The 17738-nt window shown below is 42.6% G+C and overlaps 2 protein-coding genes across 7 annotated transcripts in view; both read left to right on the forward strand.

The window, feature by feature from the left end:
- NEK3 (NIMA related kinase 3) overlaps positions 1-8797 on the forward strand; it is a 33436-nt gene extending 24639 nt beyond the window's left edge. For all 6 annotated transcript variants that reach the window (XM_039521042.1, XM_039521045.1, XM_039521041.1 and 3 more), the window contains exons 13-16: positions 213-356; positions 1997-2131; positions 5368-5494; positions 8279-8797. In XM_039521042.1, coding sequence (XP_039376976.1) covers positions 213-356; positions 1997-2131; positions 5368-5494; positions 8279-8348 — 476 coding nt within the window. In that variant the 3' untranslated portion in view covers positions 8349-8797. The remainder of the gene's footprint in view (positions 1-212; positions 357-1996; positions 2132-5367; positions 5495-8278) is intronic.
- A 2225-nt stretch (positions 8798-11022) lies between these two features.
- Positions 11023-17738, forward strand: part of NEK5 (NIMA related kinase 5) — a 43056-nt gene continuing 36340 nt past the window's right edge. Inside the window, exons 1-4 of the mRNA XM_039535274.1 lie at positions 11023-11152; positions 11828-11968; positions 13641-13737; positions 17463-17560. Coding sequence (XP_039391208.1) covers positions 11852-11968; positions 13641-13737; positions 17463-17560 — 312 coding nt within the window. The 5' untranslated portion in view covers positions 11023-11152; positions 11828-11851. The remainder of the gene's footprint in view (positions 11153-11827; positions 11969-13640; positions 13738-17462; positions 17561-17738) is intronic.

Consider the following 17738-nt stretch of genomic DNA (forward strand, 5'->3'; position numbering starts at 1 on the left):
AGCAGGTTCTTTGAAAACAATTGATGTAATAAAAATAAACAAACACATGGGACCAAATTGGACTTGCACCCACTTCCATTAAGTCCAAATTTTGACCCCCTAGTGCCCAATCTCAGTGTTGCTAGAGTACTTTATTGCTCTTTATAGTATTTTGTTTGAGCATAGAAATAAATGTGTTAGAAGCTAGTAATCAACTTTTTCTTTTTCATCAGAAAACTGTGAAGTCCCCCCAAAGAATGCGAATTTGCCAAGTCCCCACAGAAAACATTGGGAAAGGGGAGAGTCAAATACAGTGGTAAATGTCCTGGAAAATGCATCCTTGCTTTCTTCCAGTTTTACAGCTGAGGAGGATGAAAGTAAGATCAGACTAAATGTATTTACAGTTGACTTTTATTTGTTTTTCATACAAGAAATGCACAGACTTCTTAATGGTCTTATAAAAAATCATTTTTTAGAAAATGATGGCACTATGCAAAAGGGGTATCTAATAATGACAAAAACCACCATACCAATAAGGATTTGAAGTAGTAAACAGTGCAGAAGAGAATAAGTGTCTGATTTTTAAAGTGTGATTTTTAAAAGTCTGAGATAGATGCCAGCAGTGTTGGAAAGAGCCACAAGTGGAAAAAGCAGTGTTGACAGCAAATGGTCATCATCTGTGTTTGACAAAGAGATTGTGCCTTTACCACAGTTATGTCCCTGTTACATGAAGCTAAATCACTTTAACGTGCTCTACATCAGTCCTTCTCAAAGCCGGTCTGCTGCTTGTTCAGGGAAAGCCCCTGGCGGGCTGGGTCGGTTTGTTTACCTGCTGTGTCCACAGGTTCAGACGATCGTGGCTCCCACTGGCTGCAGTTCACTGCTCCAGGCCAATGGGGGCTATGGGAAGCGGCGCGGGCCGAGGGATGTGCTGGCCGCTCTTCCCGCAGCCCCCATTGGCTTGGATGGTGAACTGCAGCCAGTGGGAGCCGCGATCAACCGAACCTGCGGACGCGGCAGGTAAAAAAACCGTCCTGGACCACCAGGGGCTTTCCTTGAACAAGCGGCGGCCTGACTTTGAGAAGCACTGCTCTACATTGAGCTAACCTTGAGAGCTACTTATAAGATTCAGCTGATGCAGAACTCAGCTGCCCATCTTTGAGTAGGGTAGGCTGGTGGGAGCATGTCATATTTGTGCTTCAGATTCTGTGCTGTTTTCAGCTAATATGCAGGTAATTCTTGTTGACAAAGGCTGAAATGGCCTAGGCTCTAATTACTGTATCTCAGAGACTCTCTCTTTCTATGTCCTGCTGTGATGATAACTCTCAACAGGAATACTTCAGCACAGATATTTTACTGAAAATTGTGCAGATTTTACCTTGTACAGTGCAGCCATGTACTGCAGTAATGGATGCCTCATTCATGCTTATAGGACTATCATTATTATTATGGGATAAATATATATTTTAAATACATGTGAAAATTAGCATTGGTATTTGATTACAAAATCAAAATATGAATGGTCAGAAAATTCCAAAAGTTAGGGGAGCAGATGATACACCAGGCCATGGAATGGAAACTAAACCTGTTTGGACTTGTGCATTTCCCTTGATTTCTGCTATAGGAGTGAGTTTTTCTTCTTCGTTAGAACTGGCCCCCCGGGCGCCATCCTATGAGATTCATAGAGGCACATGATGTCCAGGCAAAGGTGATAAGCCTCTACACTTGTCCAGGCTTCTGCTGGTTTCCTGATAGGATCCAGAATCTCTTGCTGCCTTCAATACCCTCATTCTGCTCTAGTGCTGACACAATCATCAGGTCACCAACTGAAGGACTATGTGTTTTTGGGGAGCTGGGCAATAATGCTACAAGCTCAAATCTCCAGACCACACCTCTCTGTTATTTTCTCTAGTAGATATCTCTATAATTCATTTTATTAATGGTATCTTATGTAGATAGTATGTTTCAGGGTATGATTTGCTGATGATCAGTGATTTGCTAGTGATGTTTTTACTAGGTGGCTGTGTTATAAAATACAGTGAAGATAAACCACGTAAGCAGTGGATCAAAGAAACGCCTCACACCTTGATGAATATTCTCAAGAATGCTGATATCAGCTTAGCATTTAAAACCTACACAATCTATAAACCAGGTAAATCCTGAGTCTGCAGGCAAACTGACGTTTTGAAAATCAGATCCATAGTGATCAAAGTTTTTCATTATATAGCATGATTTATATATTTGACTTTCAAAATCGCAGCAGATTTATTTTAAAATAATTTTATTAAACAAAATTTAGACTATTAAAAACAAATGAGAGAAATTTACGTACAGACTTGCAGCTGTGTGGTAAATCTCTTTACCCCACACTTTCACCTATAACTTGTGGTGGCCATGTCCATGGCAGCCTTCTGGAAGGCAGGATGCTGAAAGAGTAAGGTATAAAATAATTTCTTCTACCAGATTTTCTGCTTTTTTTAGTACAAGTGGCAGAGCTTTGGGAAGCCCTGGCCCCAGGGTATGTCTATACTACAAGCATTACCATGCAGCACCTACACTGCTGTAGCGTAGACATTCGCTACAACGGCAGAAAGGGTATTTCTGTTGCTGTAGTAAATCCACAACCTTGAGAGATGGTATTCTTCCGTTGACCTAGCTGCATCTGCAGTGGCAATTAGGCTGACCTAACTATGTCACACAGGGCTTGAAATTTTTCACAGCCCTGAGAAATGTAGCTAGATTGATATAATTTTTAGGTGTAGACCAGGTGCCACATTCTGAATCTACCCTGCATTCTTTTGCAGACTGCTTTATTAGCTTGTTTAACTACTCATTTAACAGAGTGTAACAACCTGTACTGATCTGTAGGCATAGGAGAATGTCTTTCTTTGTGTCCAGTTTGTGATTTGACATCATACTTTCTTTGCTTGTTCACATTTAAAAAATGAAAAAAGGGTTAAGGAAAAAGTTACAAGTATGATTTGAATTTGGGAAAACCTGACTTACAGTGAGAGACTTAAGCTCCATTTATTTAGCTTACCAAAGAGAATGCTAAGAGGTCTAGGAGTAGTACATGGGGAGAAGATTTCTTATAGCAGAGGGTTCTTTAACAGATAAAGGGACAATGAGATCCAATGGCTGGAAGTTGAAGCTAGACAAATTCAGCCAAAATAAAATATACATTAACAGTGAGAGTAAGTAGTCATTGGAACAGCTTACCTTGGGATTTGGTGGATTTTCCATCACTTGAACTCTTTAAATATAGATTGAATGATTTTCTAAAATGTTATAGCTCAACCAGAAACTCTGAGCTAGAGACACGATTTGATAGGTGAAAATTTTTGCCTGTGTTATGTGGAGTTTCAGACTAGATGATCATAATGGTCTCCTCTCTTCTTAAAATCTATGAATGTGCTGATGTTGGTTGATTTCTCATATGGTAGCAGTGAGAGGTTGTTAATTTGAGAGAGCTTAATTCAGACAAGCTACTTGGCCTGAGAAACAAAAGAGTTCTTGGACCATGGAGCCTGATTTTGGCAGTATGTGTACTCTCTCGGGATGTGTGTAGCCCTACAAATACATAAGATGAAATTCACCCAATAGAAAAAGGTTCTTTGAACGTAAGTGGTGGGAAGGCCTTCACATGGGCTGCCTGCAGTAAGGTTACTCTTGCGGACATTCTGTGCCAAAAAATTCTGCAAAATTCTGCAAATTGTATTTGTCAAAATAACACTAGATAATCACGCTAGTTTCAATTATTTTGGTAATTTATTTCAAAATACCTGTCAGCAAATAAGTCTGTAACAATACAGACACACACAAATTTTTCCCCAGGAGTAGAGAGTTTAAAAAAAACCAAAACCCTATGACAACCCAATTCCTGTTTCTCTGCCTCCTTTTCTCCCCCTCATCTCCCCCCCCCGGAGCCCAGCCAGGGGGCCATACACCTACAACCCCTCCCCATAATAGCCCAGCTGTGGTGTCCCCCCACCAGCCAATACACCCAAACCCCCTCCTCCCCAGAGCCCAGTCTTGGGGCCCCTGGTCCAAATACCCATACCCTCGTCCCCCCCCCCCCCAAGAGCCCAGCCATAGGGCCCCCTGAACCCAGCTGCGGGGGGCCCTCCTTGCTCAGAAACCCACTCCCCCTCCCCTCCGAGCCTGGCCACAGGACCCCCCCTTGCCCAGATACTTGCACCCCCTTCCTCCTGAGCCCAGACACCCACCCTCTCCCCCTCCCCAGAGCCCAGCCATGTCCCCCCAAGTCCCGCTTCTGCCCCAGAGTCCAGGGATCCAGAGAGAGAAACAGCCAGATGCTTGGTCCCAGGCTTGCACAGAGTTTCCTGAGTGCTACCCTCTCCTTCCCTCAGGGTATGCTGGGAACTCTAGCCGCCAGGAAGCCTCTAGCTCCCTGTCTCTCCCGCCGGCAGTGTCTTCTATGTGTGAGCTGGGCTCTGCCAGGTCCAGCAGCCCCTCGTGGTGGCCAGCAGTGCTGCAACCCATTTCTGTTGGGGAAAGGAAATTCTGCGCACACAACGTTAATTTCTGCAAAATTCTGCATTGCACAGTGGCACAGAATTCCCCCAGGAGTAAGTTAGGGTGAATATTACCAATAGCTATGTCTTCACTTCAGGATTAACTCGAATTAGCTACATCCAAGTTAACTCCTCTTGAGTTAGCCTAGCTCAAGTCAAAGCAACCATGCTGCAAAACAATACTTAGGTCCTGTCTGCACTGTCACTCACAGTGCTGAAACTTTCTTCACTCAGGGATGTGAAAAAACACACCCCTGAGCGATGCGCTTTAAAGTGGCAGTGTAGATAATGCTCCAGCTCTGGGAGCTATTCCCCTCGCAGAGGTGATTTTATTACAGTGCTGGGAGAGCACTGGAGCCACGACTACACAGCCACGTTAAAGTGCTGCTGCTTTAACATTGGCTGTGTAGACATATCCTTAGCTGCACAGAATGATTGGTTTATTGCACAGAGTGATTGTATTAGAAACACAGAGCAATTGTGTTAGCAGCTGAATAATTATGCTAACTTGAGCTGTAGCCAAAAGGTTTGTCAGCTTAAATAAAAATACTACCACACTCAAATTAAGGGATTTTGTGTGTGAATGGAACTCGAGTTAAAGGCAACGCTCAAGTTATAATTTGGGTTAACTGCAGTGAAGACAAACCTTATGATTTATGGAGCTTAGTTTGGTTGGAGGAGTTAGCAAAGGGGGCGGTAGAAAGAATTTACGAGCAATATTCAAAACTTGGGGAACTGGTGAGGCATTGGGAGGTGTGAATTTTGTTGACATTCGATTTTGGTTTTGAAACACTTTTTCGCTTTCTTTTTTCACACTAAATTATTCCGGGTTTTCCCCCCCTTTGTTTCAAAGTCTCTGAAGACTTATTGAGAGGTCCACTTTCTGAGGAAACCAAAGTATCTGATGAAATAGATGGCAAAAGTGAAGCCATTATAATGGATCCTGAGAGGCTTGAACCAAGATCTGATGAAGAAGACACGTATGTTCCAACACAGCTTAAAAATTGTATTCAGCTCTCATGGTTTTCTTTAGATTTGTTAGAGTAATTGCTTAAAAATAACCTTTTCTCTTGAAAACCTGGAATGTTTCAGCATTTTTCAGCATATAAATTCTGATCACATTTATTGCTACTAAAGTATAAAATTCAAAGTACTTTTTCACTACTATATTTCACATACTTGCCACATTGTGGTGAGCCAAATGGGAATGAGCTGTTCCCACAGGAATAAACTCCTTCCTCATCACTCAGCCTGATGAGAGACTAAGAGCTTGTCTACACTGGCACTTTACAGCACTGCAACTTTCTCGCTCAGGGGTATGACATGACCCTCCTCCCCCTCCCACCCCGAGCGCTGCAAGTTTCAGCACTGTAAAGTGCCAGTGTAGACAGTGCACCAGTGCTGGGAGCTGTTCCCTTTGTGGGGGTGGTTTTTTTTTTATCGCGCTGGGAGAGCTCTCTTCCACCTCTATGCCGTAACTACACAAACATATTAAAGTGCTGCCGCGGACAGTGCTTTAACGTTGCTAGTGAAGACATGCCCATCTGGCTTCAAGCTGCCTGCCATGCTATCTCTGGTGCAAGTGCAGCCATTTCAGATGTGAAGTGGTGAGATGTGTGGCAAGTGAGCACACCTGGAGCCTCAGGAACAGTTGTCACGTGGCTACAGTGTGGTTTAGGATGCCGCATGTCTACTGAATGGCTGCTTATCTCTTGCTGGTCTGTCAAGAGGACTTTTCAGACTCCACACTGCTGACCCAGAGAGTATTGAATGGCCTTAGAGTGTGTGATGCCCACCTATGCTGTTTGGACACTTTGGACATTTCTGATTTTTTTTACTTATACGTCTCTGTTCTCGCTCCTGAATTATTATTTTATATTTTGAACCTTTTTTCCTCTTTATAGTACCACTTGTGCATTCCCTAATAAATACCATATTTATACATACCAGTGATGTCAAAATTAAATAAATTACAAATTTTCTTACTGTTGTTCAGTATTGACATAAGAATGGCCATACTGGGTCAGACCAGTGGTCCATCTAGCCCAGTAACCTATCTTCTGACAGTGTCCAGTACCAGATGCTTCAGAGGGAATGAACAGAACAGAGCAATTATTGAGTGATCCATCCCTTGTCGTCCAGTCCCAGCTTCTGGCAGTTAGAGGTTTAGGAATACTCGTAACATGGAATTGTGTCCCTGACCATCTTGGCTGATAGCCATTGGTGGATCCATGAACTTATCTAATTTGTTTTTAACCCAGTTATACTTTTGGCTTTCACCACCTCACATGGCAATGAGTTCTACAGGTACACTGAGTGTTGTTTGAAGAAGCACTTCATTTTGTTTGTTTTTAAACCTGCTGCCTATTAATTTCATTGGGGGACCCCTACTTCTTGTGGTGTGTGAAGGGGTAAATAACACTTCCCCATTTACTTTTGCCACACCATTCGTTATTTTATAGACCTCTATCATATCTCCCCTTTAGTCATCTCTTTTTTTTAAGATGAACAGTCCAGTCTTTTTAATCTCTTCTCATATGGAAGCTGTTCCATACCCCAATCACTTCTTTCTTGAGCAATAATAGCTAATTTAGACCCCAGCTTTTTGTATGTATAGCTGGGATTATTTTTCCCAATGTGCATTACTTTGCATTTATCAACATTTGAATTTCATCTGCCATTTTGTTGCCCCGTCACCCAGTTTAGTGAGATCCCTTTCTCTTCGAAGTCAGCTTTTTTGAGTAATTTTGTATTGTCTACAAATTTTGCCAGCTGACTGTTCACTCTCCTTTCCAGATCATTTATGAGTATGTTAAACAACACAGGTCCCAGTACAGATAATTGGAGGACTCTATTTACCTCTCTCCATTATGAAAATTGACAGTTTAGTTGTACTCTTTGTTTCCTGTCTTTTAACCAGTTACTGATCGATGAGAGGACCTTCCCTCTTATCGCATGTCTGCTTAGGGCTTGTCTACACTTACCGGGTGATCTATGAGGGGTGAGTGGTGCATTGGCAGTTGATTTAGCGGGTCTAGTGAAGACCCACTAAATCAACTGCAGATCAATCTCCCCTTGACTCCTGTACTCCACTGGATCGAGAAGAGTAGGAGGAGTCGACAGGAGAGCATCTCCGGTTGACATCATGTAATGCGGACCCCCCAGTAAGTAGATCTAAGATAAGTCGATTTGAGTTACACTGTTCACCGTAACTCAAATTGCGTAGCTTAGATTGAATTTCTCCTGTAGTGTAGATGAGGCCTTAGTTTACTTAAGAGTTTTTGGTGAAGGACCTTGTCAAAGGCTTTCTGAAAGGCTTAGCACACACTCCTCTTGTTGGCTTCTCCCATTTTTTAGCATGCTGGCTTTGCGGATCATGTTCTAAGCCACCTATCTCTCCCCATTCGTTATATGAGAGCCTAAGTATCTAACTCAGGCTTTCTGGATCACAGTGTTGTTCATGTAATTTTCTAGGTGCCTAAAAGTTAGATGCCATGATGCTCAGCATTGCAACACCTTAGTCCCTTTTGTGGATCTGAGACCTTCTCTTTGTTTTCTTATGAAAGCTATAATTGGAATGAATTCAAAAAATACCTTTCCATTCCCTAATCACAAAGGTGTAAAGAATATACCTTTTGTAATTATTTTGACTGTAATTCAACGTGATATATGGGATAATTGTGGAAGAAGGAAAAGTAGTAGTCAAGATTTTTATGACTGTATGATTTTAGCTTTGAGAATGTATTCTTTTAATCTGTTTTTAGGGATTTTGAAGAGGAAGATGATCCTGATTGGGTGTCTGAATTGAAGATGATGGCCAAATACAGTGACTGAATGTATTATGTAACAATTATATGTACAATATATAAATTACAGTTGTTAAATGTATGTAATCCAAGTTTGGACTTTAATTTTTTTAATGCTAAATCAACAGTTTTCAAGTTGATTAGTTCTGAATATGTAAGTTTCATACACATCAGAATGGAGAAAATATATACTTGATAAAAATTAAAATTGCAATCCAATGAACAAATCTGAGTATTGAATATATGCTTGTTCTGTAGAAATGCCCAGGAGAGCAACACTGTTAAAATGATCACAGTGTGGCAAGTGAGGAATGGTAGCACTAAAAGAATAATATGCAAGGTGTGTTTTTTTTATTAAAAATACAGATGTTTTATAGTAGAAATAATTGATCTTGCCTGAATGTAGCTTTATGGGACTTCAGTAACTTTTAATAAAGGCCTATGGCTCTCTCCAGCCAGTTTGTAATCCTTTGAAAATGCTCTAGACTTGATTGTTTTTGTTCATTCATTTTAATAACAGAAGATTTTTACAGAAAACCTTGAACATGGTGTGACGGAGCGATTCTGGCGGGACCCAACTGAGCGTGCCAAATCAGGACCAATTGCTTAAACTGGGCAGTTACAGCCCTAGGCTGGGGTTTTTCCACCTCTAAGGCAAACCAAACCAGCCAGACAAAAAGGACTTTGGTCTCACTCCACTGGCTAACCACAAGTCACACAAGCAATTTCCTTAGACACTCCAGTCTCCCAGTATCACCACCAGTGCACTCGTCCTGGGGATGAATGGTTATGAAAACCAACACCCCAATAAAAGAAAAAGGTTCTCTCGATCCCAAAAGACCAAGCCCCAGACCCAGGTCAATATACACATCAGATCTTACCCACAAATCATGCTGTTGCCAATCCTTTAGAATCTAAAATCTAAAGGTTTATTTACAAAGGGAAAAAGGTAGAGATGAGAGGTAGAATTGGTTAAATGGAATCAGACATACAGTAATGGCAAAGTTCTTAGTTCAGGCTTGCAGCAGTGATGGAGTAAACTGCAGGTTCAAATTGAGTCTCTGGAATACATCCCCCGCCGGGATGGGTCGTTCAGTCCCCTGTGTAAAGCTTCAGTTTGTAGCAAAGTCCTTCCAGAGGTCAGAAGCAGGATTGAAGACAAGATGGAGATGATGCATCAGCCTTATATAGACTTTTCCAGGTGTAAGAATCTCTTTGTCTTCACTGTGGAAAATTACAGCAAAATGGAGCCTGGAGTCACATGGGCCAGTCCCTGCATACTTTGCTGAGTCACAAGGCGTGTCTGCCTTCTCTCCATGGGTCAATTATGTAGCTGATGGTCTTTAATGGGCCATCAAGCCAGCTAGGCAGGGCTAACATCAGCTTGTCTGGGACACTTCCCAGAGGCAGAGCATAATACAAAATACAGACGGTACAGAGCGAATACTTATAACTTCAACTACAAAATGATACACAGACATACAGACAGCATAATCATAACCAGCAACCCAGAACCTGGTCTTAGACACCTTATATGACCCCCTTTTCTTAGGATTTGGTGCCACTACAGGACCTTGGTTGCAACCCATGTTCTATATGGTTCCCATTTATATCAATAACGTCACACATGGTAGTGAGTTAGGTTTATTTGCAGAGAGGACATGGGTGTATGTGTGTGTGTGGTGAGGGGAAGGGAACACTGGTCTCTTTTGTGAGGTGCAGTGGAACACTGACCTCCGTCAATTGAAATGAGGATTCTAGTCTTGGTGCAGGAACACTGGGCAATGGGGGAGATGTAGTGAAGGAAGACAGGGGTCTCTGGGTGTGTAGTATGGACGCTGGGTGATGGGGGGTGCAGTCAGGACACTGGGGAATGGGGTACACTTGATGATAGTGGATGCAGTGGGGACATTGGGTGATAAGGGTGCAGTGATGACTAGGGGCGGCTCTAGGAATTGTGCCGCCCCAAGCAGGGCGGCACGCCGCGGGGGGCGCTCTGGCAGTCGCCGGTCCCGCGGCTCCAGTGGACCTCCCGCAGGCATGCCTGCAGATGCTCTGTCGAAGCCGTGGGACCAGCGGACCGTCCGCAGGCACGTCTGCAGGAGGTCCACCGGAGCCACCTGCCGCCCTCCTGCGACGTGCCGCCCCAAGCGTGCGCTTGGCGTGCTTGGGTCTGCAGCCGGCCCTGGTGATGACATTGGATGATGGAGGTGCAGTGAGGACACAGTGATAGGGAACACTGGGTGATAGGGGTGCAGTGAGGACATTGGGGATTGGGGTACACTGGCTGATAGGGATGCAGTGGGTCCACGGGGTGATAAGGTGCAGTGAGGATACTGGGTGAAGAGGTGCATTGGGGGATGAGGGTGCAGTGAGGACACAGTGATAGGTAACACTGGGTGATGGGGGTGCAGTGAGGACACTGGCCCCTGGGTGAGGGGGCAGCGCTGAGGGGATCCCGGGAGGGGTCTGGGCACTATATTATCCAGGCTCCTCCCCGCTCGGGGAGCCCGGGCTCCTCCTCCTCCTTCCCACCCGCACCCCGTGCGCTGCTCTCACTGCTGCGGGGCGCGGGACCCGGGCCGGCTCCGGCACACAGGTACCGCGCACCCCGGTCTAGACCCGCCGGGGCCAGGCGGCGCCGCGCGCGGGGCTGGACGAGGGGCCGCGCGGCGCGGCGGGTCTGGCGCGTCCCGGCTCCATGGCAACGGAGCGCGCGGGGAGGGGAGGCCGGGCCGGGCGAGGATTCAGGGATTACCCCGTGGCCCCCACAGCCAACAAGGGGAGGGCGCCGGGGACAGCGCGCTCCCCCGCCCCCGACTGCACCAAGAGGTTGTAAATAGCGACTAACAGGGAGACTTTGTGTAGGGGCGGCTGCAAACCAAGGCTGCCCCAGCCCCGCCTCCTGCCTGCAGCTGCCTGGGGCCTGGCTATAGGTGCCCGCGGTCGGATCCAGCCTTTCCCGAAGTGCGGGTGGGAGCCCAGCTTGCGTCTCTAGAAGACCCTGCAGACGCAGTCCTGCAGCGAGGGGGCAGCCGGCGCTGCCTGTTTGCCTGGTAGCTGCAGTATGAACATCCACATTCAGTTCAGTGGGTCACGGGTGCTAACCCAGATGCCAGTGATAATACTTGGTGTTAATGCTTTTAACTATTTCACTGAGCCTCGAAGCTTATAAGGAAAGAGAGATCACGTCATATTATTAATACCTATAGCATTAGTGTCAGCACATTTTGAGTAGATGTCTAACACCACTTGGTGCTGAGGAAGTTGTAAGTGGTTTTATTTTCCAGAAGGTGTGGGAGGCTCAGCATTCTTACATTTGGAAAATCTGGTTTAATTAAATACGCTGCACACCAACCCAGTTGTTTCCAGTTGGTGACAACAATTGTGATTTGAATTCTTCAAATTTGTGACTTCAGCAATGTGTGAAATCCCTTAGAATATTTTCAGAACACCGCTTACCTTTGAAACCCTCATATTAGGGACTTTTTTTTTTTTGTATTTTAGACACTGCTTTAAGACAAAGACATCATGGATAAATATGAAATTATTAAAATGATTGGGGAAGGAGCCTTTGGCAAAGTATTCTTAGCAAAAGGAAAAGTAAATAACCACCAATCTGTTATCAAAGAAATCAATTTAACAAAGGTAAAAACAAAAGCAACCCTATATAATACTGATGTTTTTTATTTAATTGGTTATAGTGCTATGTGTTACTACTATGTAAACTTAGGAGTTTTTTATTTCCTGTACAATTATAGGTTGACTATATAAGGTTAAAATTTCTAAGATTGTTCAGTTTGTCTATTAATTTAGTGATTTGCAAGCATGATTACATGTACAAATTTAACATCATAAAAACATGCCCACTATATTTCCAGTTAGTTCAGGCTTATCTATATGTAGAGTATGATAGCAAGTATAGAAATTATAGGCATATCCCTGCCAAACATTTACCACTGAGTATAATGGTTACTAATTGTGAGTATTCCTGTTTTCTCCACCAAAATTTGTTTACATTTTATTTACTTGTGTTTCAGTTTCTCAAAAGATGACTATGAATTGAACTTTATTAATACAACATGTTTTAGTCTTCAAGCCTTTTCAGTTAATTGATTTCTAAACGTCATTATAATTTAAAAATATGAGTAAAATATGATAGAACATATAATTAAAATGAAGCAACTGCTCTCAGAATAACTGAACAAAGTACATTTTGTGATGTGTTACCCTGCTTTTTTACTGTTTGTTCACTTATTTTCAAAATTAAGTAATTCACAATGAGGGGAGAGGAGCAGTCCTCTTAGTGATTAATGTGAATTAGTGTGTGCATGATGTATTAGGCAGCTGCAATAGAAGAATACATTTTTATAGACCAGGTCTGAAAATCTTTATACAATGTTCATACTCAATACCAGAGACTTTACAACCTAAAAATTACCTGGATACAAAAACTGTACAAATTCTCTCTAAACTGTAGTCACCAGCAATACAATAAACAACATTTGCCAGGTATACAAGACTTCAGATTTTGGCTGTACACAGTTTTAAGATCAATAACTTAAAAAAATTGCCACACATGAGCGTTCAAAAATCATGAGTCATGTTAAAAAAAATTACAAGACTTTAAAAAACAAACAAAAAAACACACAATAGATTTTCGGTTCTTTTCATTTGCCTTTTGGTTTCTCACCCTCCTGTGTACACACAGGTTACATTTTCAACTTTTAAATGAAAGATGAGGTTCTCAATAAATCACTAGACTTCAGGATCAGCTGCTTTAAGAAAAACACCATGGGTGAAATCTTATCCCCACTGAAGTCAATGAAAGTTTTTGCCATTTACTTCAGTGGTGCTAGGCTTTCACCCAAAATATTGGAAAAGTGATAACACTTAAGAGGAGTATTTTTCAATATTTTTCCTTTGTATTTTGTTCATATGAACTTACCCATACCAAGAATGTAAGTCACATGGGTCCTGCTCCTGCTAACACACAAGCATGGGCCTAACTTTACTTATGTGAGAAAAATCCTTTTGACTAATTAGGACTACTCAGATGAGTGAATTTACACACCTGCTTAAGTGTTTTCAGGATCAGAGTCTAAAAATATCAGTGTCAATATATTTTCAAATGTCAGAACTTGTATTTTTCACTGTATATGCATAAAACCCTTTAAATAACTCTTGCAACATTTAGATCCACCACCACTTATTTAATGTAATCTCCTATGGCTGTTTTGATATGAGCTTTACATAGAAAAAAGTTTTACTAGGAAATTGGCATTTTACAGTTTTTTTTTTTTTTTAAAACTCACTTTAGATGCCTGTGAAAGAAAAAGAAGCATCTCAGAAAGAAGTAATTCTTCTGGCTAAGATGAAGCACCCAAATATAGTAACATTCTACAGTTCTCTTCAAGGTTTTAGTTTAACTTTATTTTATTTGTGATTTTATGTTAGATTAAAATACTTTACTCACCTAGGAACCTGAAAAAATGTAACTTAAGTGTTTTGTACACATAAATGACTTATGGAATTGGACCAAGTTATTAGGTATTACTTCTGTAGCACTTGAAGTATGCATGGTGTTTTATTGACTAAAAAGAAAAGCTTACAGCCTTATTGAGCTATTTACAGCCAGGAGTAATGGTTGGAAAAGGATGTACTGTGCAACCTTTCCCCCCATTTTTGTTTTCTCTGTGTGTGTTTTTCCCTTTTAATATTTTAAACCTTGCCTGTTTGTGTCTTGCTTATTGTTATGGGGTACCGCTCATAGCTGTTTAGGGGATTAGCTTCTTCCAGGTAAGACACCCCTTTCCTTGCAGCATGGCCCTTCTCTCTCTCTCTGACCCAGGGTACTCCTTCTTTTTGACTCAGCCCTCCAGCCAGGTCACTATAGTCCTCTCCTCCCAGGGTATCAAAGTCCCATTGGACGACTGTCCCAGACAGTCTTCAGCTATGTCTACACTACCGCAATAAATTGACCTACACTGTGCAACTCCAGCTACGTAACTTAGGTTGAGTTACCGTGGGGTCTACACTGCTGGGGGCAGATGGGAGAAAATCTCCCATCGACTTACCTTACTCTTCTTGTCAGGGGTAGAGTACAGGGGGTCAGCTAGAGAATGATATGCAGTTGATTTGGTGGGTCTTTACTAGACTGCCGGTGGATCGATCTCAGAGCATTGATTGCTGCCGTAGTGTAAACCTGCCGTTCATCTCCACTGCCTAGTATATGCCACTTCCTTATTGGCTGGTAGGCAAACCCGGGCTTACTCTCTGCTCCTGGTTCAAGCCCAGGGACCCTCTAATCAGCAGCCAAGCTCTGCTGCTACAGTAGAAACTCAGAGTTATGAACTGACCGGTCAACCACATACCTTATTTGGAACTGGAAGGACACAATCTGGCAGTAGCAGAAACCTGAAGAAAACCAAACAACCCAGTACTGTATTAAACATAAACTACTTTAAAAAAATGTTTAAAAAAAGATTTGACAAGGTAAGGAAACTGTTTCTGTGCTAGTTTCATTTAAATTATGATGGCTAAAAGCAGCATTTTTCTTCTGCATAGTAAAGTTTCGAAGCTGTATTAAGTCAAGGTTTAGTTGTAAACCTTTGAAAGAACCATCATAATGTTTCATTCGGAGTGACAAACATTTCAGAGTTACAAACAACCTCCATTCCCGAGGTGTTCATAACTCTGAGGTTCTACTCTATTTCCCTGAGCTTTTTCCTTCCTTCCCTCTCTAATATCCAAGGAATGGCTGTAGGCTCCCTCACTACAGCCCTCTTCTGCCACCAGCTTGCTGGCTTTATATTAGCCCTGTCTGTACCTTCTTAGCCTGCCCCCACTATTGTTAAGGGGTTACTTAGGCCATATAATTCCCTTCAGATGTGGCCTTTCCAGTTAATTGGCCCTTTCTCAGCCTCACCATCCCCTTCTAGCCTAGTACGGGGTGAACATCCCATGACACTTATGGTTTAGTTTTTATCTGTCTCTATGTGCCTCTCAAGGTTTTTGTTTGTTTGTTTTTTAAAACCCTTATTTACCTCTCTTTTGTGTTTTCTTTTCTTTTTAACTTGTGTCTGTTCAACTGTGCTGTCTAAAAGAACAAGCATTGTCATTTCTGCATTCGATACATATGATGATGAGAGGTCTTCTTGATATTCTTTATGACGGTTGAATTTTGCAGACTGGCATCTCGGGAGGTGGGTGGAGGGGGTCGCGGTAAAGGTAGGGGGAATTGCTACAGTTTCCCAATTACAGGTGCACCTATGTCACAGATGGTATTCTCCTCTTCATACTAAGGTTTTGTTGCGGAACCAGAAATGTGGGATTGGTCCTGGAGTACTGTGGCCAAATTGATAACTAAGTTTGTTTGAGATATTTCCTTTTCTCATTAAATTTGTGATTTATAGATGGAGCTTTGCCACAAAGAAATAGGCTGTGGCAGTGAACTGAGTAGATATTCATTAAGTCACAGGATAAACACAGGTACATATTTGGGAAAAAAAACAGGTTTGTTATGGTAATTTACGAAAAGAAATTCATACCTAACATTTCAAGATGATAATGCTAGTTTTTTATAATTAATTGACAAGGTCACAGAGGATTTGTGTCCAAGTTGGCAAAATAATTATGCAAGGCACCGGCCCAAAGAGAATAACCGAACAAAAGGAAAACTTTGGCTGGTGGGACTTTACCATTATAAATTCCCTATTTTGTGGATTGCTGATATCGTGGTGAGTTAGTGATATCTGCAGTGATGTCCACGAAGTCTGTGGTCTGTTGAGGAAGGCGCTGTAGGCCTACATTACAAAACCCAACAGTTTTTAGTGCAGCCTGCAGCTTATGTTTCAACTCTAACTTGTACTTGAATTTTTGAAAGCTTGGATATTTTCTTGTATTGCATAGTACAACAAACTATGGCCAACATACATATTTGATAAAGGGGCACATGTATACTTGAGTTCAGCCAGCAAATCTGTTTCACATGCTCTCAACCACCAACTTGCATTTTGGCTTCTCAGAACTATTTTTAGTGATTGCTCTGTCTACTGCACTATTAAAATATCCCCTCAGGAATAAACATGGGTTAGCAAAATGCCAAAGGGGAAGCAGAATCCCTCTAAAGAGGATATTTTGGGCTATGGCAACGTAGGCCCAAAGACAGAGCAGCTTGTTTCTCAAGGACACATCTCTCCTCTTGGGGAAGCTCTGCTAAGAAACTGAAAGAATCTGTGACCCATGGAATAGTTCTCACACATAAGAAACTAAACACTGTGCAAAAGCTTTTGCATAACATTGAATAGCATATGAAGTCTGTTGCTGGATCCACACAAAACTTGGAAGCCAGCATAACCTTCATTCAGGGCCGCTCAGATGGGAGGCAAGTGGGGCAATTTGTCCCAGGCCCCAGGCTCCGCAGGGGCCCCCACGAGAGTTTTTCGGGGGTCGTGGAGTGGGGTCCTTCACTTGCTTCGGGGACCCCTGAAAACTTTCGCGGGGCTAGAGCTTCTTCCGGTCTGGGTCTTCGGCGGTAATTCGGCGACGGGAGGGCCTTGCTGCGGGTCTTCGGGGCACTTCGGTGGCGGGTCTCGGAGCGGAAGGACACCCCGCTGCTGAATTACCGCCGAAGCGGGGGCCCCCACCGCCAAAGATCCCAGGCCCCCTGAATCCTCTGGGCAGCCCTGCCTTTATGTATGGGCTCTAGGATATTGCACATGCAATGATGGGGAAGAATTGGTTGACTATGTATTGGCCACAATTACTGGTGGAAATAAATTCACTTTGTCACAATGGCAGGGTGAGTAGGAATGAACATTTGAGGACATGGGAATCATCCTGAACATGGATTAAGCTTTATCATCCTGAACATGGATTAAGCTCTACTTTAGCAAATCTCCATCTCTTTTATGTCTTGTTTGCTGTAATCAGTTTTTCCCTGTTGGTCACCAAAAGCATCCATCTTGCCAGCAGCAAAGAATCAGAAAACTTTGGGGGCAAAAAGTAGAGATAGAGGATCAAAAGCTAAAAAAACAAACAAACCCCAAACCCAAACACAACAGCTGTAACCAAAATAATTAATTGCTGTATCCACTAATATCAATAAAGTAGGTAGAAAAACCTCTATCTTTTCTTGCAGAAAAGAATAAACTGTACATTGTGATGGAATATTGTGATGGAGGTGATCTAATGAGACGGATCAATATGCAACATGGAGTGCTGTTTAATGAGGACCAGGTAAAGGGGTTGTTTTTGGAGGAAAGGATTTATATCCTAATATGCATGTTTAGGACTATCCAATACATGATGCAGTTTCTTGTCTTTATCGTTACAGTCACAAGAGACGTAGCTAAGCCCTTCTGCTTTTTGTGAGAATTTAGTGATTTTTCAGTTAAGAGCTAGAGAAAAGATCTCT

This window comes from Mauremys reevesii, linkage group 1, assembly GCF_016161935.1.
Source record: "Mauremys reevesii isolate NIE-2019 linkage group 1, ASM1616193v1, whole genome shotgun sequence".
Classification (NCBI taxonomy): domain Eukaryota; kingdom Metazoa; phylum Chordata; order Testudines; family Geoemydidae; genus Mauremys; species Mauremys reevesii.